Raw genomic sequence first — 23,666 nt, 5'->3', positions numbered from 1 at the left:
CTATGAGCTCTTTAAGATATGATGGAGTTTGGCCATTAAGAGCTCTATATGTGAGGTGAAGAACTTTCAATTCTATTCAGGGAGCCAATGAAGAGATGCTAAAAGTGGAGAAATATGATCTCTCTGGCCCATCAGAACTCTGGCTGCAGCATTTTGGATCAGCTGGAGGCTTTTCAGAGAATTGTCGGGACAGCAAACGTTGGGTTGCACTAAACATTGATCTATCTATTTATTATCTATGTTTTATTTATGATAGTGGGATTATCCTCTTCACTTTCTGCTTTATAGATGAATTGTTGTATCATGGCAGCGTTGTGATTCCATACAGCCACTCCCCTTGGTTTGGGTCAGAAAACGCGATCTTATTGGTGGACGGTGGGGTCTCGGTGTCAGGTGACGCAGCAGCAGCCACTACTCTCTCTATTTCTCCGTGTGGAGAAATATATGCTCCCTCTACCCGGATGTCGTGTCTTAATAAGTATTGATAGATTTGACCAGTGCGCAGCGCTGTTGGCACAGCAAGGGGCGGAATCATTTCCGTACCCTTGAAGCACAGCTTCCCCGGTTCCCCACGCGTCTGACCACCGGGCTCCGCATCTGAGCCGGGAGGGCAGGTGGATCATAATTCACATCTTAGAGTGGGGAGTGTGTGTAGCCGCGCATTCAAGGCACACACATCCCTGTCCCTGCAAGATCGTGACCACTCTCACGCTACTGAAGCCGTAGTGACAGGGTGAGAAATAGGGAGGAAGAAGGGAGACGGGGGAGAGCAGCATCACCACAGAGAGAGATGGCGGAGTGCGGGCGGAAGGCGCTGTCTCTCCTGGAAGCGGCCCGCTCCAGGTACGAGAGCCTGCAGATATCCGACGATGTGTTCGGCGAATCCGGAGATGACAGCAGCGACAATCCCTTCTACAGCACCTCAGGAGACTCTGACTCCGACAACTACATAGCCGAGGTAGGAGAAGAGGAGCAGCCGCTGCACCACCACCAAAAACAGTGCGACAAGGAGAGCAGGAACATCGGGGGAGCGGGTGGTGGCATCACCGGGAGCAGCGGAGCGGGTCCCCCCGGCTCTCTGTCCCGTAATCAGGCAGAGGAGGAGGGCTGGACGGAGAGTCTGCAAGATGTCACGGTGCCGCCGTACAAAGAGACATACGGTGAGACGAGATGCACGACGACACGAATAAGGTCATCCGTGCTGGGGGGTAGAACACCCCGGGGCTGTGAGGTGATGGGATAGACACGGATAGAAACAGTGAGGCTCATATTTTTCAGGTCAGGCAGACTGTTTCTGTGGCACCACAAGGCTGAAACCTACTGTAACTGGATGCTCGTTTCATTTCCGCCAGTGTGTGCGTGTATCTTCCTCCGCGTGCACGTGCGTGGTGAGTGATGGAGAGTAGCATGACACTGCATCGTTAATAGCTGTATGAAGTTAATGACAAACGCTTAGCCTTTGATACTTCACCCCTTGGTGCTGTGGTACACATGCTGTCATGTGTGTGTGTGTGTGTTCATGTTTCAAAGCAGTGCAGCGGAACATGGTGTGTAATTTAGAGAAACAGCATGATGCCTCTCTTTGCTCTACAAATACAGTGTGATGTATGCATGCAGAATTAATGCACATGTTGGCCTTAAATTGATTACCAGAACTTATACCTGTAAAACAAGTTAAGAGTCTCAATTTTGACTATACATTTTATTCCTGAATGTTTTAAAGTTTATGTACATGAATGTCTTTCCTCTTCTGTACCATGCCATTAATCTGTCTCATTTTATTCACGGCATCAGAAATGCCATCCTGGAGCCATCATAAGTTGTAGCAGATATGATACAAGCCCTACTTTGCTCACACAGTAACCTATTAACTCTTTCATACAAAAGAACAACAGTGCATGCTAAATGTGGGTTCAAGTGGAGTAAACAACAACAATAGCAAAAAAGAAAAATATAGGATAGCTCTCTCTTCTTTGGAGTTTTCAGATTTTTCTAAGGCCCAGTTATCCAGCTAACTTCAGTAATCCTGCTTTGTAAAATTCAAGCATATGGATGGACTGGTGCATTTTTCCATCACCCTAAACAACGTGGGTACATCTGAGGTCCTTTGGTAAAACAGATAGTTGCAGGATGCTCTGTACTTTCACATCCTGGACTCTCCTGGTCTGTTGACTTAATCTACGGTGGCAGCAGGTGTGTCTGCCTGCTTTGTTTATTCTGGTTTGATTTATTAAAATGTAGTTGGTATCTCTTTACACAAGCACAGCCCGTGAGAGCGCTGGCCTATGGTTCTGTGTCTCTAAAGAGTTTAATGGTATGACAAGCTGCTTAAGATGGATGAAGTTCTCACTAAGTCACCCCATGCTGGACTATGATAGACACATCGTAATATTTCTATCATGGGTTTAGACTTCTTTGCCCGCCTGTCTGCCTTTCTTTTGTCACTTGTCTGTCTGTCTGTCTGTCTGTCTGCCCCCCTGCCCATTTCCCTGTCTGTCGCATTGTGCTGACGCAGACACAGTGTGAATGTGACAGCTCCACTCTTTGGACACTGTGCACCGTGTTCATAAATCATCAGCCATTGTCAGGAAGCATCAAGTCAACCTCATACAAACTCTCAGTGGATTGTGCTGATTTGCTATAGAAACAGGTGCAGGGCTGGGATACCACGTTGGGTTTTTGACATAAAAATGTGGTGAACACGAGGTCAGGCTTAGACTTGATGTGTTGTCTTCATCTCAATGTGAAATGGTTTTTCCTGCAGGGCAAGGAAGGAGGCTAAGGACTAGATTATGAAGCATATGTCCAAATCTTAGATTATATAATCACCTTGTCATGATGTTGAAGGGAATTAAAGAGCTATTTATTCATTCACTGAGCGTGTCTGCTAGATTACTGCTTCACACAATATGCCAGGTTATCTGCTTGACCCTGTGTTTCTAATCATCTATGTTGTCTCCATGTTGCCACTAATACTTGTCTATTTACATAAAAAAAAATGATAAGCATTTATATATACAGAATGGAATGAGAACTTGGCTGGCTCTTTGATAAGCAGAGATACACGCCACTGACACTCACTGGTCCAAATATTCACATAAAAGGAAAAAAATTCCCTGAAAAAGTCCAACTCATTCCAGGAATACAAGCACAAAATGCAGAACTGAAACAGTCAAAACCCTATTCATGGCACATGAATAAAAAAAGAGTAAAAATAAACAATTGAATAAGCTACCAGGTCTTCTTTTTCAGCCTTTTGAGACAAAGTCGGGTAACTCTCAGCATTTTTCCAATATTTAAAGGATTTAGCTGTTTAATTGAAAGTGATTGCTCTTATGTAACGGAATGAGATGAGGTCTTACACATGCAAAGAGATTTTTCTGATGTAATGCATTAGGGTAAAACATTACATTTGTCCCATATTCTGTTTTATGGCTTACTGTACACTGACATCAGAAAATCTACCCCAGAAAAACCCTTTTAGCAAAGATGGTCAGAAAACACTCTCAACTCTTTGGCTTTCCCTGTAATTTCCACTAAAAACAGAGCTAAAAGCATGTTTGGTTTGCAGGAGCTACGTGGAGGATTTATACACAAATACACGGTAATCTTTCACTCTTTAATCCCTGGATAGAAAAGCTCTACCTGGCAGATGTTTGTCCCTCAACAATTGAAATACAACAACAGCTGATGATCATGAGGGATTTTCTGTGTGTGTGTTTGTGTCGTAAACAGAGTTTTATATTGAGTAATATGGGAAATTAATTATTTCATGCTGCTGTAGACTAATATCAGATAATTTGAGTACGGTAGATAGAAATAAGAATTGTGTAAATTATAAATTTATCAGAGTGAGACTGAAGATGAGCTGGGAGATATTTATTAGGACTGTGGAGGAATAGTATATTTGATTAGCAGGAGAAGCAATAATTCCATTATTCTTATAAATCATGAGTCCTCTCTTATGTTGTATTTTTGGCGTCTCTCCGAGAGGTGAATCATTTTGCCTTGGTAGACTTTCAGTCTGAAATTATTTATCAAGGACTTGGCATGGAAGCCATATCAAATTTTACATTCATCTTTTAAGCCTAATGGGATGTAAATGAGAGGATTTTTTTGCTGTGTCCCAGCTGCTTCATTTGTCTTGTCCTCAAGCACCCGCTGTGTGGGAGTGCTTTTTTGCATTTGTCCTCCTCCACACTTCAGCAGCCTACCATTAAGGGTAAAGTCTTGTCCACGTTATCTTTAACTCAACATTTTGGTATTTTAGCTGCAGCAAACCACTTAGAACCAGAGAAAGGCCGTATAATGTTCAGGGATAATTTCATCATGCTGTTCAGTTGAGCTTGAAGTCGTTCTGCTAAATATCCAGATATCCTCAGGTTTATTGAACAAGCTCAGAGAAAATCTCTAATTTACCAAAGTCACTGTGTTGTGTATTAGCTGTGTGACGTGCAACACCTAAAAGGTTTCAGGCAGAGACCCTTCACATTGGAAGTAATTTCCACATTCGTCCAAACTAAGAAGGGAAGACTCCTGCCTTGTCAATCTTTTCTCCCAGTTTCACTGTACATCCTTCACTATTAACCTCAAGCTGACTCTCGCATGACTGCAGTCCTGAAATGCTCTCAGCGCCATCTGGGGGAGCTTTACATTGAGAATGCAAATGTACAGTGTGCATACTTTTTCCAAATATATAGTCTGATTAAGTTCAGTTTGGTGTCTGAATAGAACAGGTTGTTGAACAGTCTTCACAGCTAATGACATGTGCTGTTTTATATCCTTCGGTGCTTGTACGTGTTTTTCAGTCCTCTGTTGATTTTGTGGCTTTGTCAAATATCAATTCATTTTTATCTATTTTTTTAAAACAGTTTATCAGTTAAACTGCATTTCAAATATTTGTACATTCGCTATGTTGTCATGAAATGCTATTGGAGGGTTTTTGACCCTTTGGAGTTTTCTCAGCATTTTGTTATCTTCTTAACAAGGATTTTTTTTTTCAATCAATCTACACACAGTACACCATTCTCTCAAAGCAAAACCAGTTATTTTAAAGGGATTTTTGTATTCATTGAAAAGACTCAAATAACCCAAACATCCTATTTACTTTTGAATAAAACTTCAGAACTTTAGAACTCAGACTCTTCTCTTTAGCACCTTTCGCAGCAATGGCATGTTGGAGTCTTTTTGGGAATGAGCCTACGAGCTTGGCCCATTTTTCTTTAGGGAGTTTCTTCCACTCCTTCTAGGAGACAAATCCAAGCTCATCTAGGCTGGATCGGGAGCATCAGAGCCAGGGAATGATGCTGCCATATTTGGCTGTAGGGATGTTCTTGATGAGGTGATGCTCTGTGCCTGGTTTCCTCTGAACACACTGTTGAGAATTATGTGCAAATGGTTTGATCTTCATTTTATCAGACCAGAGGTGTCTATTTTTTGCTGCTTTCTGGTCATAAAACCACAAAAACATGCTTGGTGGAGTGCTCCATCCAATCTCATTCCTTGTAATCGTTGGCTTGTTGGTTACCTGTTTGACCCTCTATCCATGATTACTCAGTTTGGCTGCCAGATCCAAGAAAACAGGTGGTTATTTCAGATTTGTCCACTGTGGAACAATGGAGGCTGTTGTGCACATGGACACCTGAATTGCTGCAGAGATTCTTTTTGGTGCCCTTCCACAGATCTGTGCCGTGACACAATCCTGTCTCGCAGGTCAACAGTGCAGACAATCCACTTACCCTCATAACTTGACTGTGACATAGTCCTGCTATAAACAGGTGTCCTTGGACACAAGTGGCACGAGTTTTAAGTTTTAGAAGCATTATAAGGACCGCTGATAGAGGCAGGATGCAGCAAAGCTCAAATGGGAGTTTCATGAATAAGTATGAATATTTGTGTTAATGGGATAATTCACTCTTTCCTTAAAAAGTAAAAAAAAGAAAAAACTTTAAGTATAGACTTTTTGCTGTCTTTCAGCATCCATCCATCACTTTTAATAGCATCAAGTTTTTCAGCCATTAACCAGCAACTATGTTTATTTCAACTAAGCTATTTGAATTCTTTGTTCTCTACTTAGACTTAATCGTTTAACTGTGTATCCAGTCAGCTAACAGTTTGCGCTGTTGAGCCACACCTACATCCTTCACCTTTAGCAAACAAGCAGCTTGCTTGTCAACATATACTCTCAGGAAATGTTCAGGTGTTCCAGATTATTCAGTATGAGACCTTATTTCTGATTAAATTTCAAATGTGTTCAGCAACATTCTGCAATATTTTCTTTTTTTTCTTTTTCTCTTTGTGACCATACGAAATGGCGAATGGTCATCTTTTATCAGCTGAAGCAGACGGAGTTTTGATGTCTTTCAGTCCTGACTCTCTCCTGATTTGACTACAGTGGGACATGATTTGGACTCATTGCCTGCCATGTCACTAAAGCAACGCGACACTGAAACCGTCCGCGAGCAGAGAGACGCCACTCTGTGACAAGCGTCACAGTGTGGTGGCTGTCAAGTCGTGTAAACTTTCCAACTGCTGCCCTGGGCGTCTGACATGAACACCAAAAGCTGCCGTGGCTGATTCACGAAAAAGCCAAGTGATCATTGTGGTACTGTTCTTTTCTCTTTAGGAGACAATGTAGTTTATGTAAGCAAGAAACTATTTGCGTCCTACTCAGCCTTGACAGTGTTGTATGTCAGCTCCAATTTTATCATATCTAAAGATGTCACAAACCTTTTATTCAGCAAAGTCTGTCAAACTGAAGGCGTGTTTTAAAAGTTTAGGAACTTGTAGATGGTGACAGTTATTTTGTGAGGAAGCCCGTGTAGGACTCTGTCTGTCAATCAGTCCTGTTTCCTTTGCCATAATGTTTTGTTTCCTTCCCCGATCCAGGCCCTGCTCAGAAGATGTCAGCCACCGCCACAGCCTTGGACTTCTTCCAGCTCTTTGTTCCAGACAACTGCATCCAAAACATGGTCACCCAGACAAATATGTACGCCAAGAAATTCCAGGAGCGCTTCGGCTCCGATGAAGGCTGGCGTCCTGTCACAGCCCAGGAGATGAAGGCATTCCTGGGCTTTGTCACTTCAACCAGTGTGCACCGCTGCGAGTCGGTTCTCAGCATCTGGAGCTCGGGCTTCTTCAGCAACCGGAGCATCGCCTTGAAGATGAGCCAGTCGCGTTTTGAGAAGATCCTCAAGTACTTCCACATTGTGGCTTTCCGGCCATCACAGGGAAGCAACCAGGGCCTTTATAAGATCCAGCCCTTCCTGGACTCGCTGCAGCAGTCCTTCAGCTGCACCTTCAGACCCTCGCAGACACAGGTATGTACAGGACTCCAAAACGCAGCAATTTGCATAAATTCATATTTCAGTCTCACACTGATTATTTATTCACTTACGTTGCCAGTTGGCAGAGTCGTGGCTCCTTCTGGGGTGTTAGTGTTTGAAGGTCATGTCTGTTCTATTAGAGCTCTTTTGGTTTTAGGGATCAGCACAATGTACATTGCAGCTGACATCAAGTTTATAAGCTTTCATTGTTTGCACAGCATTTCCAGAAATTTGACAAGTTTTAAACAACATAAAGAGTTAATTTACAGGTGGTAAACCACAGAAAAAATATTTTTAGGATTAGATATAAGGAACATTTTAGGATTAAATATAACACAAGGTTGAGAATTGGTTCAATCTTTCTTTCATTCTCAGCTAAATGGTGTGCTGTTTAGATACTGTTTCACCTTACAATTCATGGAATTACATGCTTTTTATGATGCGGCAGATGTGGATTGTCCCAGTTTCTTTGTAAAATACTGCGGTAAAGGATTTTGCTTGAAGTTGTGCAAACCTCAGTTTGAAAACCATCCACACATCAAGTATGCCGGAAGGCAACTATTTTAAACAGGCCCTCCAGTTCTTCCAGAAATTGTTTTCTGTCGCACTCAGTCTGTTTTAGACCTACATTTATGCAACTGGGGCAGTGGAGCACCAGGCTTGCTTCTTTATTTTGGGTAGGCTGGAATTCTTTTCAGCAGCACAGTTGGCATGAGACTACCTATGTATTCCTTCCATTTATTTTATTTGTGCAACATTTTCCAGTAAAAGTTGCCAACATGTGTTATTCTGCCTCATAAAAATCAACTATTATAAGTTTCTGCTGAATTAGATTACTGTTCAACTTTGTGAGGAATGTGAGGAAAGTTGACCAAAGAAACTGTTTTGCTTGACATTAGAAGATGCAGTCATGCTTCCAGTTAATTTAAGAGATGTTCTCATTCAACTACCCGTTTGTTTGTTATAGCAGCAAACCAATTTACTTTCAGAGTCTCGTCTCGTCTGTTTCATATTCCCTCATCAAGAGGAAGTCCTGTGGGTGGCTAACCATATTCGGGCTCCACGTGATGTCACCTCTGCAGCAGAAGTTCTAAAAAGATAACAATGTACAAAAAGTGACTGTTTCGTTTCTTGTTTGTAAAGTGTAATTGTTCTACAGTCATTGTGAAAGACATCAAAGAGTGGTTGAAGCATCAGTCTTGTAGAGCTGATTTCATTATAGCATCATTGGGGGTTCAGTTGAATACAGTTTCATGCAAAAGCTCTCAATTCACTTCCATCTAAAAATGCCAAATTTAACAGAAGGACGGCAGGCTAGCTGTCGCACGGCATGTGCGAGTGTGGTCAGCGGTGACAGAGTTTGTGTGCATCCAGGCCAGTTTTTTTATCTGTTGTGTGTCCGTGCCAGGGGCAGAGTGGGTCCAGACACTGAGACTGGCACAGACTCCAACTGTTGCCTCCAGTAACATTATTCTGCTCGTTCAAAGACTAACTTTCTGGGAAAGAAGGGTTTTAGTTATTATTTGATCTCTTGTTTCATTTGTAGTTCACTCAATTTAGCTTTTTTTTTCTGGACTTCTTAAGGGTAAAATAATAAATTACGCAATAGTAAATTCCAAAAACTCAAAGATGGTAGGTTTAGTATAACAGAAACCCAGCTATTTTTACTTTAATGACCCCATCATATGTTCATGTGTTATGTGATTGTTTTATTTCTAGAGTCTAGTAGCAGATTTTTGCATGTTTTTGTGTTACAAAAGCCCCATTAATTTTTTTTCATACTGCATTTTCTGCAGCACTCGTGTTTGTAATGCTCCGTTTTATCTCCTGTTTCTTTTAATCCCACCATTTACCTTAATGTCCAGTCTGACTAAATAAGTGGGCAGCTGTTCATTCTCTGTTTCAGGTGTGCTAAACCAGTCACTAACTATTCATTATGCAAATGTTTTGCATGGTAGGTGTGATTGTTGCAGATTTCTGTTTGTTAACATGAGTATGCAAAAATTCCCAAGCTGAATTCCAATCAACTTGGTGGGGATTTGCGCCTGGGTCAAAAGGCAAAACAGATTAACTTTTAGTACGAATCTGGATCCCTTTGTTAAAAATGCAGCTTCACCTTTGGATTTAGCAGATACTGTGCTTTTCTGAGCTTTGTGTGCTTGAGTGTACATGAGCACTAGCATGGGAATATCAGTGCTGCTACATACAAACATGGTATATCAGTTCCTATCAGCCTTGATGCTTTATATTTTCTGTCAGTCTGGCAGTGTTCCACTGCTTTGTATTGATTTGCAAGTGTAAAATCTTTAGGGGAATTTGTCGCAGTTGCACTGCATGACTGTGAGCAGATAAATGGATTTTCTTTCTTTCTTTATCCAATACAGGGTTAATGAACTTATGCGAATGAGTCGCTGTATAAATGCAACCTGCTTGTTCTCAGTGGTTAGGACAAGCTAAAGAGCCACGGTGAACCTGCAGAATCTGTCATAGTGCTAACGTGTGACAGCAGATAAATGAGATCTCTCTTAGAAGGACTTTGTGGTTTAGTGCTGTCATCCATCCAAAGGTGGGATAGCTTCATTATTTTTCAGTAATTCATAGCTCCAAATTTGACTGGGAAATGTCTTGTTGCTGTTAGTGCAGCAGCAGGGCAGTCCCCACCTGCTTGAGCTTCATTCAAATCATGATGGACAGTGGAGTGGAGGCAGGGAACATACCAGAAAAACACAGAGTGGTGAAAAATTTGAAATGCAAATATTTGTTGTGTTTTGATGTTAAATTGTTGATGCACCTTTAATCTAGCTGTGGAACGACTAACGCGATGTGTTTCATAGATGGATAAACATGCCTTAAATCTGAACGTTTTCATGACGAATAGTGTCCTCTTGTACAGATGTAATAAATAAAAGTAGTTGAGATTAAAATGATATCCCTGAAGGTAAGTACAAAAAAACCCATTCAAAATAGTGTTTTACTTTTTAACTGCTTTGAATTGCCAGTGATGATATAACAAGCTGTTTGGATACTTGGGAATATGTTTGGGACTCTTTTGGAAGACAACTAAATTTCCATCAGGAGATTGTTGAGCTACTTTGTTTGTTTTAATGATAGTTGTAGTTGTTGTATGTCTGCCTCTCACAAGTTTGATCTTTTTTTGCTGGAGCTAGGGTCATTATGAGTGAGAGGCTTAGTTTGTTAGACTCCTCTGGGTAGGTAGCCAGAAGTGTCAGAACATCAGTTGCTATCTGAATTTCTCGGAAAAACGGCACTTTTTATTTGGTTCTACATAGTCTGGCTTCTTTTTCTAGCCAGAGGAGGGGTTACCTGCTGGTGAGTTGATAAATGCATGCATGTTTAAGACATTTTCCGCAGTTGCTTCTCTTTTCAGACACAAGCCTCAGTCCTTCTTATATTTACTGTCTATAGTAAATTGAAGTTGAATCATTGTTCTATAGCAAAACTGTCTCCTCTCACCATAACTGTCCAAAATTCAAAGATATTTAGTTTAATATTATGGGAAGTAAATAAAAGCAGGTGTTTTTTTTTCATATGTTTAAAAATAAGAAAAAATTATTTGCATGTTGATTATCAAAATGTACATGGATTCATTTTCTATCATTTGCAATTCTCTGTGTGAAACTGCTTGTGTTTACAGGTTGGGAGCCATGCAGCTTGAAACTATGTGTCACTGTTGTGTTGTGTTGTGTATTTTCATGTTTAAATTTCAATAAGGCCACATGGCGGTGAGATGGTTAGCGCTGTCACCTCACAGCAAGGTTTATGTTGACCTACATTGTCCGTAGGACCGTGTGAGTCTGTGTTGGCCCATTGATGGACTGGTGATCTGTGCTGAACTTAAAATATTCAATACAGATCATGAATACTGTCTGCATCTGCAGGTTCTTCATGAGCCCTTGATAGACGAGGACCCTGTGTTTATCACCACCTGTACAGAAAGAGAGCTGAGGAAGAGGAAGAAGAGAAAGTTCAGTCTCTGGGTTCGACAGTGCACCTCCACTGGATTCATCTGTCAGGTAGACACACAGAACGAAAGGGGGTAAACGTCAATCAGCAGCAATAACAGTGGTAATAGTTTGAAAAAGGAGTGAATGGATGATGTGTGTCAGCTCTGATTCTGTTTAAATGTGCTGCTTTGAAATTCTGTGCTAAAATTATTATATGTTACATCAAATATGAGAGAGGCTTCCATTCTGCCGAAAGTCAAAAAGGCTTTAATGAAAACATCAGAAGCTTCGATCTATATCAAATTTCTACACTCAGGTTGTTGGTGTTTCATTATTTTGCACTCAGCCAGTTACTGAAGTGCTGAAAAGAAGAAAATCTAATTTAAAATCTGTTTCACATTGGTAGATTTCTATGCTGCAAATTTCAATTTTAGAACTTGATCAAACTTGTCTTTACAGGAGAAATGCACTCAAGGTAAAAATACTGGTTGTGTGATTTAAAACATTTTTTTCCCTTTTGTGTTGTTTTAGAGTCGAATATCTAGTGAATCAGGTTTAGAGCTTTGTTGTCACATCTCAGCAAGGCAGAGCTGCTCTGCTGAATAACAACCTTGCCCTCGATACACCCTTCCACTCCTACGCCTGCTTATGTAACACCACCGATTAGCTGAGGCCCAACTCTGCAGGAGGACTGACAGACCTGTCCAACTCCAACCAATACAGTAGTCATGAAACAGGATAAGAAACCACACCACCCCAAATATTTACTATTCAGTGTTTATGCCACATATTGTCCAGCATTATTCCTCTAGGCTGCAGGTTATTAAGTCATAAAACAGCATGAGTGTTGTGCAGAACTTCCAATCTGCCACCCACACACATGCAGGCTTACACCAGTACGCATGCAAATATTTGCATTGGTATTCTTGACAGGGCGTTATGCATTTATCTTAGAGGTGGAGAACTTGGAGGAGTCTGGATCTGAGACCTCTGCTCAGAAGAAGAGAGGTGAATGGAATTTTGATGAAAAAATAAAATCGCATTAAAAATTCAACATGTCTTCTAGTGAAATGGTGTCCTAGTTACTCGATCAGATCACTGACCTGCAGGGAAAATGACTCAGATCCCAGGCATCAGAGTGATAACAGATGCTTTGTTTGTTTTTAATCTTTGTTTTTCTGTTGATATATTTGTTTTGTTCCGTGATTTATTTCTTTAAACCAACACTCAGCAGTTTTTTAAAATTTTTTATGGCTGATTTGATTTATGTTTATGTAGGTCTGACCCGTGGCTGATTCTGATTTCCGATATGACAACTCCAATTGACAGCATACAGAATCACTTCTGTATTTCTTTGTTTTTATTGAAAATATGGTTTTGTGATCATAATAAAACATTGAATTTCCACAAAACTGTGCCAGGTAGAAGGGACTTTCTCTCTGTATCACTGCAATTCTAGAAATAAAGAGGTATTTGCACAAAGGAAAATTCAACCGAAAAGAAATTGCAGTATATTCCTTTTTAAGCATTTACCAATGCACCAGATAACAGGACAGTTTTTTTTTCTCTACCAAATCCATACAGCATTATGCTTACCTCAGTGCGTCAAAGAGTAAAGAACTCAAAGTACATCAAGTACCTCCTCCCTTTAAGCTACAACATTATGAAGGTATAGCACTACACTGTATTTTGCCGGCTGTGTTGGACCACAGCGTCGAAGCACAACTTTCAGAGATAATTAGGCTAGTTTATTTTGGACTAGATCAGAGGAGACAGCCACACACAGCAGGACTGAGTGAGCTGCAGCTGTCATGCGGACTGTTAAAAATTGATCAGTCTCATCTATTTTATATTTTGCTGTCAGTATCAGAGCCTCCATTAGAGACACTACAGTCAGTAAACTTTGCCTGTTGTGATGTGATTGTTTGTTTAAAAAAAAAAAAAAATCTGAGCTATCAGACTCAACATCCTGGTTAATCCTGAAGTACGTACAATGAACCATGACTTTATGGTTTACTGTACGTACGTGAGCATGATTAATGAGGACAAGATAAAGAAGAAAACTTACAAAAATATGCAGATCAACCACAAAATTAAAACCACCTGCGTTAGACTGAATAGGTTACCTTGTGGTAGTTAGACATATCTGAACTTTTGAAATATTGGAGTCTATGAGAGATGAAGAGGTCAGCAGCAGATCATTTAAGTCCTGTAAGCTGCCAGGTGGATCTGACTTGTTTTGATTTTGTTTTTTTCAGCAAATCCTACAGTAGCTCAGTCAGACTGAGAGTAAACGCCGTAACACTTTTTTTTTTTTTTTTTTAGTGTGGCAAAGCACATTTTTCTGCTGAATATGTCAGAAATTAGAGTTACCATGAAGGTTGTGCTATAGTCTGCAGCAATGTTTAAGAAGATGGTACGTGTCAAATTACTGTTTCCCAGCAGAATATTGCCCAGAGCATCTTATCATGTCATCTCGCTTTCTCTGCTGCTGCCAAGCAAAACTACACACATAGCTTGTTAAAACAGGCCACTTTCTCACACTGCTCCATGGTTCAGTTCCCATAATTTAGTTAAATTCAATTAAGAAAAAAAAAAGGAATACAGTGAGAGCTACGTCTGAGAGGTTTTTTTTACAGTACAGGCAATCAAGATCATGGAATTATAGATTATAGATCTCTACCATGATGACCGAAGAGAAGATCACTTACTTCTAGGAAAAAGTGACCATACAAACATGAGAGGCAGATGACCCATGATATGGAAACACACACATGGGAAGAGACACACATGAGAGGAGAACACATGAGGAGAAGCGGAGTCTGGAAGACTAGCAGTTTTCACAGCTTCATGGCTGACAACCTGTTACTGACATCTTTAAAAACAACTCGTACATACTTTTTGTCCACTGCTCTCTAACTGAACAGACATTTCTGTATATGACCGCTTAATAGAAAAGGAGATGGCCGAGTACAAATTTAACAATAGCCCTGGAAAATGACCAAAGTACAAGAATACAACATTATGATGTAAAGGCTTTTTACTGCCCAGAACCCATAAATATATTAATGTCAGGCATACAACTACATACACTGCAGGGGAAGTTTCCCTCTCCTGTTTGGACATGCGCCAGAATTGCATTAGTGGACAGAGGAGCGACGCCAAACAGAATGTTAATTTGCCCATTTCCTTTTTCTTTTAGTGAAACTGTTTACAAAATACGAATTGATTAATTTAGCCATGCACGTTATTTCTTGTAATCCCACATCTCCTGTGTAAAAACAAAGAGTTCTATGGAAAAAGCATCACAGACTCTTGTCGTTTAAAGCCACATTCCATTATGACATCCATTTAACAAATAAGCATTAGTGTTCCTAGTGACTGCAGCCACTTGGCATTAACTCATATTACCAGTGTGTTGTATGCTGACGTGCATCCCCACTGAGATTTTCTGTCTAAACGAGCTGTGTCAAGGGGATCAAAGCAATTAAATGAGTTAGTGAAGCGAATCGATGAGATCCCATTACCTATTGCACCACACAGATACACAAACATCTGTATACACTCACAGATGCACAGATTGACCACTTAGTCTAATAGCTGCAGGTCTAACTTAGACACTAGCTAATCAGGCTAACGCCAATCACCTCAGCAGATATTTATACATTTCTATTTTTTCATACTTGATAATGGCTTTCTTTGGAAGTCGAACACTGCATCGTGTTTCCTTTAAAACTTACCAGTTTTTTTTTTCAGTGAAGACCAGACAAGACCCTGTTTTTACCTTGTTTGTATGTCCACATTTTGTGGTGCAAAAATACAAATGTCACATTGATGTGTGTGTGGAAAAGGCGTGTGGTGTTCACAACTGTCTCTATGGGAGTTACAATTTTTTGTTGTAATGGGAGTTATAATTTTTCCTTAAATTGCAGTAGATCAGGACAGAATTTGAGTGAAATTTGAGTGTGAGTTACACAGTGTTATATAACATCACCATGGAAACCTCAGCTACCACTTGGAGATGTCAACTGATGGACATTTGGTAATCAACAGCTTCTCTCACTGCTGTTTATTTACACACACATTGGAAGATTCATCTTGTAATTTTTAGCATTTAATAAGAGATAAGGACAGATTAAGGACAGTTTAAGCAATCCCACTGCAATTCCTCCTGGAGTTGCATAGTCTAGTTAAGTTACTGTATGTTGGGGGGGGCAGTCTCATCTTATACAGGGCACAGGGGGAGAACAGCAACGGTCTTTATCTGGAGTTAAACTGGAGACATTGTATACAATGATCATTAAACATGATCAAGAAGGTGCTTGGAACGAGAAGTGCAGTGATATTTTCTGGTTTTGTATCTGTTTTATGTAAATGTCCTGTCTGGTTTCGCCCACTCTGCAGATCTCAGTCCATCTGAAAGAGGGACAGGGCACAGACGGTCTGGCCACCTTGAAGAACAAACCTCAGCTCCACAGCCTCGTTGCCAAGCAGCTGTGTCAGAATATTTCTGGCAAGAACACCATCATCTTCACAGGCCCATCTATCACGAGCCTCAGCCTTTTCAGTGAATTCAGCAAACAAGGTATACAGGGGACAATGAAATCATTGATCTGTCCCCTGTTTTTTTCCCCTCTCTCTGTTTTTGCTTTGAAGCACATCTTTTAATCTCAATCCTCATCTCATTCCTCCACCATTTTAATTTTTTTTAAATTATTTCTAAGGGTGGTTCGATGATAGTTTAAACATATTCACTTTCATGACTTTCAGTGAGCAGATGGGAGATTAGTTCACTTTATTTGCATGCATCTAATGTCCACTGACTCTTTCACTGAAATCGCTGCAACTGTTGTCAGGCAACTAGTACACTAAATAAAGGATATTCAAGGGAGTGTTTAGCCTTGTCACAGCCGGAAAAAAAAAAAACAGAAGGTAAAGTGAATACTTTAGTGATTAGAAATTACGTCTGAGAACTAGAAGGAGGCACACAGAAACTAGAAGGAGCCACACAGAAAGGGGTGGGGGTGGGAGTGGGGGGGCTGAGTCAATGAAGGACAGGTTTCTTCCATTTAAGCTTGGAGTGAGATTGAGGTGGGAGTCAGTCAACCAGAATGACCAAAAGCAAGCAATATATAAGAAGAACAGCTTGAACATGCCTGAGTTCCTTCACTCCTCTCTTCACTCCTGCACTCAAGACAAGAGCCCAAGAAAGGTTAGAATTTTTGGCAGAAGTGGAGGGCATAAAAATAAAAGGCCAGAAAATGTGTCAATCAGGAAAGCTGGAGAGAACAATTTATCTCCCAGCTTAATTTGGAAATTCAAGTTTTTCCTTCCCACTTTTTATGAAGGTTTTTTTCTTTTAACAATGCCAACAACTCAAACAGGAAGAGCACTTAGTAAAGAAAAGAAGACCTGAGATATAATCAATATTTTGTCAGTTTAATTAGGTGAGGCTATCGTAAGATGTTGAAAAAATAAATGAACAAAAGAAAGTGTGTGTGAAGTTATTTTTCTCTCAAACTTATCTTGCAGGATTAATCAGCAGAGTTAATTACTCTTCATTATTCTGCGGCACTCGCTGTGGACGCACACACATGAACTACATAGATAAACATCATTTTTCAAATTGAGAGCACTGACAAATCAGCAGCAGTCAGCCACATAATTGTTTCGCCACAGCTCATCTGTGTTAGAAATGAAGAGATGGCGAAGTTAGAGCCTTGAGAGAGATAAACAGTCTAAACAGTTCGGTTGTTTTTTCTACAAACCAGCAGCAGACTTCATGAAAACCACAGAGATTATCTTCATTTAACTGGCTGATTATTTTATCAATTAATGGATGAGTGCTTGTACTATACAGTACAATAATGAATAAAAATTGCCATTGCAGTTATTCAAAAGCCTTACTGATATAAACAGATGTCTTTTCAGTCACTCTAAAGGGCAAAAACCAGTCAAGAAAAAACAGGGAAATCACCCAGTTATTAAAAGATTGCAAGTAAATTTTCTGTCAATCAACAGATCAGTTCCTCCAGTGGTAAAAAGATGCACCTGTTTAAATACAAGTACAATCGAGTCTTCCAGAGTTATTTGTACTAATAGGAAAATGTCCTGCTGTGCTGTTTCTCTTGCGGTCTTTCTCCAGATATCTATTGTTGTGGTTTGCTGAGCACCAGGAAGAGCGACTGTACTGGCTTACCGCAAAGCATGTTGGTCTGTGGGTCCACGCCAGCGCAGCGTGGCCAGTCACGTGTGATGATGAAAGGCAGCATGTCCCTGATCGGCTGGTACAACAAGGGACACTTCAGGTTCCTCACCAACGCTTATTCCCCTAATAAACAAGGTACATAAGAGAATAAACTCCCCAAAGCATCTTGATGTGGTTCTGAACTGATCTTACGTCTGTACTTACCGTAAAGGTCTTGATTTTAAGAATTTTTGACATCTCCTTTTTGTGCACGCTATACACAATACTGCACAAAACACAACCGCTTTGGACCGTGGTTAATAATAGTAATAATCAAGGATTTTCTGTGAAAATTAGCTTCACTGTCATTGTAAGATGCCAGTTACAGTCCGCAGAAATTGGTTAATCGTTTAAACATTCCTGTCAAGGAGAACCACTGAGAGCTTCTAATCCATGATAATCCATTTTCAGGAGGGGACAGGATCATGATATGCTCCTCCTCGTACAGCATAATCCGCTCTTGATTAAACAGTTTAGTTAGGTTTTAAAGCTTCTTTAGGGCTGCAGTGTGTGTCTGTGCTCTGTGATGGAGGAGTGTGGAAGTGAGTCCTCAGATCAGTTAAACTGTTATTATCTAGCATTGATTTTCTTTGCCCTGAGCGTATAACACTGTTTAAGTGTGTGTGGGTGTGTATGGAAAGATTGCATTAAAAACAGGATAGTTCACAATCCTGATATTTATTTATTATATAGAATACAGCAAAACAAACTGGACTAGAATGAATAACTGTTACATAGATAGTAATTAACATCACTATAAACAGCATGGTATTTCAGTGGAATATACTGTTTGTTTTAACTCGATTCGTCTCTCTTAACAAACACTCTTGAAAGTTCCACCTTCTCCAAATTCTCACTCCCAAATTCCAAATTGTCAAGCCTGAAATCATTAAGATACATACAGAACCTGCCTGTTTTCTTACATTAACAAAGCAGCCTTAAAGGCATCAAAGAACAAAGAGACCAGATTAAAAACAAGCAACAAAAAGAATGCGGTGAAGCTCCCACCTGGGTGGCCCACCTCATGTTTTTCTTGTCTGGTTTTCAGGCCAGGTGACCACAGACTCTTGAAAAAATCTAGTTATCTCAGTGGGATCTTTGGTTTCTGAAGGCTCTGTTTTGGTCTGTGTCTTCATGGCAGGTATTATCATTAAGAGGAAAAGTGGAGAGATCCCGTGTCCCTTGGCTGTGGAGGCCTTTGCCGCGCACCTCAGCTACATCTGCAAATATGACGACAAGTACAGCAAGTATGTGCAACATTGATGAAATTGTTCAAGATGATGCAGCAGTTTTTGAGATAAGATATTGCTTGTTCGCTTGCTCTCTTGCAAACAAGAATCTGTATGTGATATACCTTACCGGTACTCTTGCTGTCTCAATAAACAGAGGTTTGTCTGACAAAAGAAATCCTAACAAATCAAGCTTCGCAAAACTAGACTAACACACCCAGATAATGCAGTTGAATCACTCCTGCATGTCTACGCTCAACTAGATGAAAATGGGCCAACATGCTTTACACACTGCTGTTTAATCTTAGGAGGTCAAAAAATTATAAAAAGAAGTATTTCAACAAAAAAGTAGTCCTCCTGCCATTGAAAGTAGAGTTTCAATGACAACTATTAGTTCTATTAACTAATTAACTAACTATTTTGATAACTGCTAAATCTTTAAATTCACCTTTCACACAAACAGCCAAAAAAAAAACCTGGACTAATTGGTCTGACTTCCCACAGCTGGCAGTGTGTTTAAAAAAAAAAAAAAAAAAAAAAAAAAAAAGAGAGGCCATGTAAACTATTGTGGTTCCAAATAAAAATCTTCGAGTGGAAAATTTGGATTAAGTGTGCTATTTTTTATCTCAAACAGGTACTTTATCTTCCACAAGCCAAACAAGACCTGGCAACAGGTGTTCTGGTTGACCATAAGCATTGCCATCAACAACGCATACATCCTCTACAAGATGTCCGACGCCTACGCGGTGAAACGCTACAGCCGAGCGCAGTTCGGAGAGAGACTGGTCCGAGAGCTGCTGGATCTCGACGACTGCTCCCCCACACAGTGAGGAGGAAGAGGAGGAGGCTGATGAAGACAGAAGGAGCGCACAGCAAAAACACACAAACACAATCCCCACATAATCATCTCCACAGCTCAGTTGTACAGACTACTCAGTCTGTGTTTATGTGATAATACTGAAGCAGTGCCAAGCCCTTGTCTCTCTTCCTATTATTCATTTTCTTTTGTAGCCCTGTAAATATTCACTAATACACAACTACACTCTACACAATATTTATGATTCATGGGACAGTTCACCTGACTCAGCTGCAACTATTAACCACACAGATTTACTAAAGATTTGTCAACAGGAGCTGTTTCACGAGCAGAGATGGAGGAAGGAACAATGAAACGAGGAAGATTTCACTTCTAAACGATGTCAACTTCAAGTTTTAAATCATATCAGAGTGAAATTATTCCAAATAAGCCTGAATAAGTCTCCTGTGCAAGTATTCAAACATCACACAAGTCAGGCTAAAAGGCTACATGTTACTCAATATTTGCATTCTGCAAACCCCTGTGACCCTGTAACAAAATCTTAGTAAACAGGACACTGCATGCGTCAAGAACCTGGATTGTGATGTTCTCTTGTTCGATGTGAAAATGATTTCTGCTCTGGCAGAGCTATGAAAATTAGTTTGTGTGTATGTGTTTAGCAAGTTGAACTGCCATTTGTGTGCGTGACATTGAGGATGTAAATGTGTGGCTCTTGTGACCCCAATGTGTCATGTTGCTTTGTACTGTCTTTGCCAGAAGAAGACTGTCAGTTGATGTGAAGCCGCACACAGCAGTGTGTCACCTATAGCAGCTACCCGAATCAAAAGAGCCCAGACAGGAACGTCGTAAAAGCCCCAGCTCATCTTCTGTACCGCCTTTATTAACTCCATAACTAAATAAAAAATATTTATGCCCATGCAGAATCACGACACAGAAAAGGTTTTCATGATCTTTAACAAATGCAAATCCAACAGCAAATTCCATTTACTATTGGCAGAAAAACTCATCAGATTCTCCTGCTTTTTAGGTTACTGTGCTTTGCAGGGCCGAACATGTCCAACAGCTTCAGTGTTGCTAAGCAACAAGTACAGTCTTGACCAGTGTGAATGGGTTTGGATAGTAATGTGTTTCACCATTTCCTGTTGGACCAGGGAGTGAGAAATGAATCACGGGTGTCTTATAGGTGGCTTATTGGTAACAAATCTTGCTTTAGACTTGCTTTAACACTGAATATATAAACAAGACAAAACCTTATTTTTTTAAACTATGAGAGTTAAAGTAATAATACCTGCATATTGGCATACTGCATACTGTTAGAAAATCTTTAGGAAAATCATTCTCTCGCTTTCCATCCCTTGACTGTACAACACTGCTGTGTGTGGCTTTAGGAAGGTCTCCTTTACTCTGCTCAGCACAGTACACAGTCAGCATATTATTGTCATGCTGGAATCGTGTTATGAAGATTTTACATGGAAAGTTTTGGCGTGTGCTTGCTCTATTAGCATGGTTTGATGTGTGAATAGACTTTACTGTAATATGACGGCATCTGTTGAGTGATTCGTTGGCCAGACTCATGCACTTTCCCCTGTCACAGTCTTGCACTTTGAGAAGAGTAAAGTTAGCAACGTTGTTTATTAGTTTCATTCTTTTGGTTTTGACTAGAAATAAAACGATAATTTACACTGCTCTCATTGACCAGATCTGTAAATATAAGTACATAAATGAGATAGATAATATATGTGAAAGTACACCAGTGAAATAAGGTTGAAAATCAACGACTAACCAAAACAGGAAGGATTTCCGCTGTAGATTTAGAGTGCAAGTGTGTCTGTGTGTGTTTTGTTTACAGATGACAGCGTATACGTCCATAATCACTTTGTCACTGAGACTCAAGATTGTGATTTTTTTCTTGTTGTTTATTTATCTTTTTCACTAATCCAAAGCGTCGTTGTTGTTGTTGTTACTCTTGTGTGTGTGTGTGTGTGTGTGTGAACCACTGGATGTTGTTATGTATTCAATCACTGTTCACTTCCAAAAGGAGGCACTTCTGTCATGTGACATGTTTATCAACTCATGATTTTAATACAATATTTGATATCACCACATTACATAGTTGTTATGATAGTTGGTGTTCAGTTGACTGCAGCATATTAACGTGAAACAGCAGTTTCTACTGTTAGGGTACAGTGTACATTCTCCCCCACTCTGCACACCAAAGAGGTCAAAAAAACAAAAGAACTGAAGCATTGGGCATGATTCTGTCCACATTTTTAATTTGCATTTAAGAAGCTGAAATGCCGTACATCTGAAAGAAGTCAAAAGACTGTCCTCCAATTAAACTGTGCAAGATGTTTTGTTTGACTGCATGTGTGCCAGCTTTTTCAACAGTGGTTTCATTGTTCCTGACTGAATAGATACTGCCACAAGCAAATGACTAATATTTACACAAAAGTGGCGGAGGGAGGTGCACATTGGTTCAGATTTTTATCTGACCATTTTCTGCATGATGAAATTTGGAGGGAAACCAGAGCTTTTTCAACAACATGAGGGGAAAGTGTGAGTGTTCCTACAATTTGCACCTTTTATGCTTATATCACAAACGTGATATCAGAGTACTAAAACACTTTGGAGCGCAAATAATGTCCCTGTAGCTTAATGAAAAGTCAGAAAACACTAAATTATTCTAGACTTTTTGGTTACTCCCTAAACATCGTAATAATGGGCCAAACTACTACCGGTATTTGTAATTGTAAATCTTTCTTATTTCCGCAAAAAAACAGGAACAATTTTTACAGAACTACAGTCCATCCACACGTTAGCATTGAAAAATATTGATAAGTACCTCCCAAATCAGAAACAAACTGAAGAATCAGAGGTCGCAGCCCCTGCCAAGGCTAATACCTAATTTTGCCATTCTAAAGAAAGTGAGACAAATCTGACCCGAGACTTTATCCTCACCTCTTATGAGATAAACACTCCAACTCATCCACCAAGACAGACGGACGGCACTGAAAACATGCAGGGGTTCTTTCTCTTTCCTTTCCACCATTTTAAATGATCATATAACATATATAGAGGCAAGAATCCATCATGTTAAAGTCAGAGGAACCAATTTCTCCACTAAGACTCACCTCAGAAAGCCTTAATGTAATCATGTGTGCCAGCAAGGCACGTTGTAGTCTGAGGAAAGGCTGCTGGTGTGTTCTAAGAGAAGCAGCAGCAGAGGAGGCAGGTTTAGGGAGAGTCAATGCATCGGAAAAATGAAATCTTAGACTACTTTACAAACTGGTGAAGAAAGGTTAACTTGCAATAGTATCCTAAAGCATGCATTTTTCCTCCAAGATGAGTATCTTGATGTAAGATGTACATCAGACCTGCAGCTGAATTGAATGCCACACACACCTTCAGATGGCACTGACCAGGGATGTGTGTGATATCTGCAGAGGTTGTCTGTAGTGCTTGTATCACTCTGCTTAGAACACAAAAGAGGAAATATTATTCACAGGGGACTCTGCAAACCCACGGTTGCTTGGCAACAAATTATATACGAGAGGCAGTAAAAAGAGGCAGCTTTAGAAGTTTTTCCACCCTTAGAGAAACACTATCATCCCTGCAGCAAAGAGGGAGCAGAGCAGCTTCACATCTCCTGTTTGTCATCTTCCAGAGGAGATTATCCTCCCTCTTATGCTTTTCTTGTTTAGTTCATTAAAGGGCTGTGTTGTATTGTAGCCCGTGATTAACAAAAACATGGAGTCATTTTAAATTCTCAGGTTGATCTGATGTGATTTCAGAAACAGAAATATCATCCAGTCACTCAGCTCAGCCCACTCTATTGTTTAGATATATATCAGATGTATTTCTACAGTGCCTTTTCTTCTCAGTTACTCTTGTCATTGCAGTGGTTCAGTACATTTGATGTCCTGAAACCTGAGTTCATGTAAATAACTTGAATAGATCAGACTTTTTTTTTTAGGAAAAAAAAAAGGAAATACGTGAAAACCCTGTCCTGCATGTTGTGAACAATAGACTAGAGGAATGAATCATCACTTCCACAGAGGAGATATAAATGCTGAAAGTGTTTTG

General features: G+C 40.1%; 1 protein-coding gene across 1 annotated transcript; it reads left to right on the top strand.

Annotated features, from left to right (window-relative positions):
* The first annotated feature begins 450 nt into the window (after nucleotides 1-450).
* Nucleotides 451-21,821, top strand: pgbd5 (piggyBac transposable element derived 5). Its single transcript, XM_072390820.1, has 7 exons — nucleotides 451-1,160; nucleotides 6,889-7,319; nucleotides 11,225-11,359; nucleotides 15,695-15,875; nucleotides 17,436-17,633; nucleotides 18,679-18,784; nucleotides 19,401-21,821. The coding sequence occupies exons 1-7, from the start codon at nucleotides 791-793 to the stop codon at nucleotides 19,594-19,596; spliced, it is 1,617 nt and encodes a 538-aa protein (XP_072246921.1). The 5' UTR covers nucleotides 451-790; the 3' UTR covers nucleotides 19,597-21,821.
* The last annotated feature ends 1,845 nt before the right edge of the window (nucleotides 21,822-23,666 follow it).

This window comes from Leuresthes tenuis, unplaced genomic scaffold (assembly GCF_036924035.1).
Source record: "Leuresthes tenuis unplaced genomic scaffold, fLeuTen1.0.hap1 SCAF_8, whole genome shotgun sequence".
In the NCBI taxonomy this organism is placed as follows: Eukaryota; Metazoa; Chordata; class Actinopteri; order Atheriniformes; family Atherinopsidae; genus Leuresthes; species Leuresthes tenuis.
Note: the sequence above shows the minus strand (reverse complement) of the source record. Positions and strands in the feature narration are given on the sequence as shown.

Coding starts and splice junctions, on each gene's coding strand:
- pgbd5 (XM_072390820.1), top strand. CDS start 791: ATGGCGGAGTGCGGGCGGAAGGCGCTGTCTCTCCTGGAAGCGGCCCGC. Junction 15,876..17,435: donor CAGTGAATTCAGCAAACAAG/GTATACAGGGGA, acceptor GTCTTTCTCCAG/ATATCTATTGTTGTGGTTTG. Junction 18,785..19,400: donor TATGACGACAAGTACAGCAA/GTATGTGCAACA, acceptor TATCTCAAACAG/GTACTTTATCTTCCACAAGC.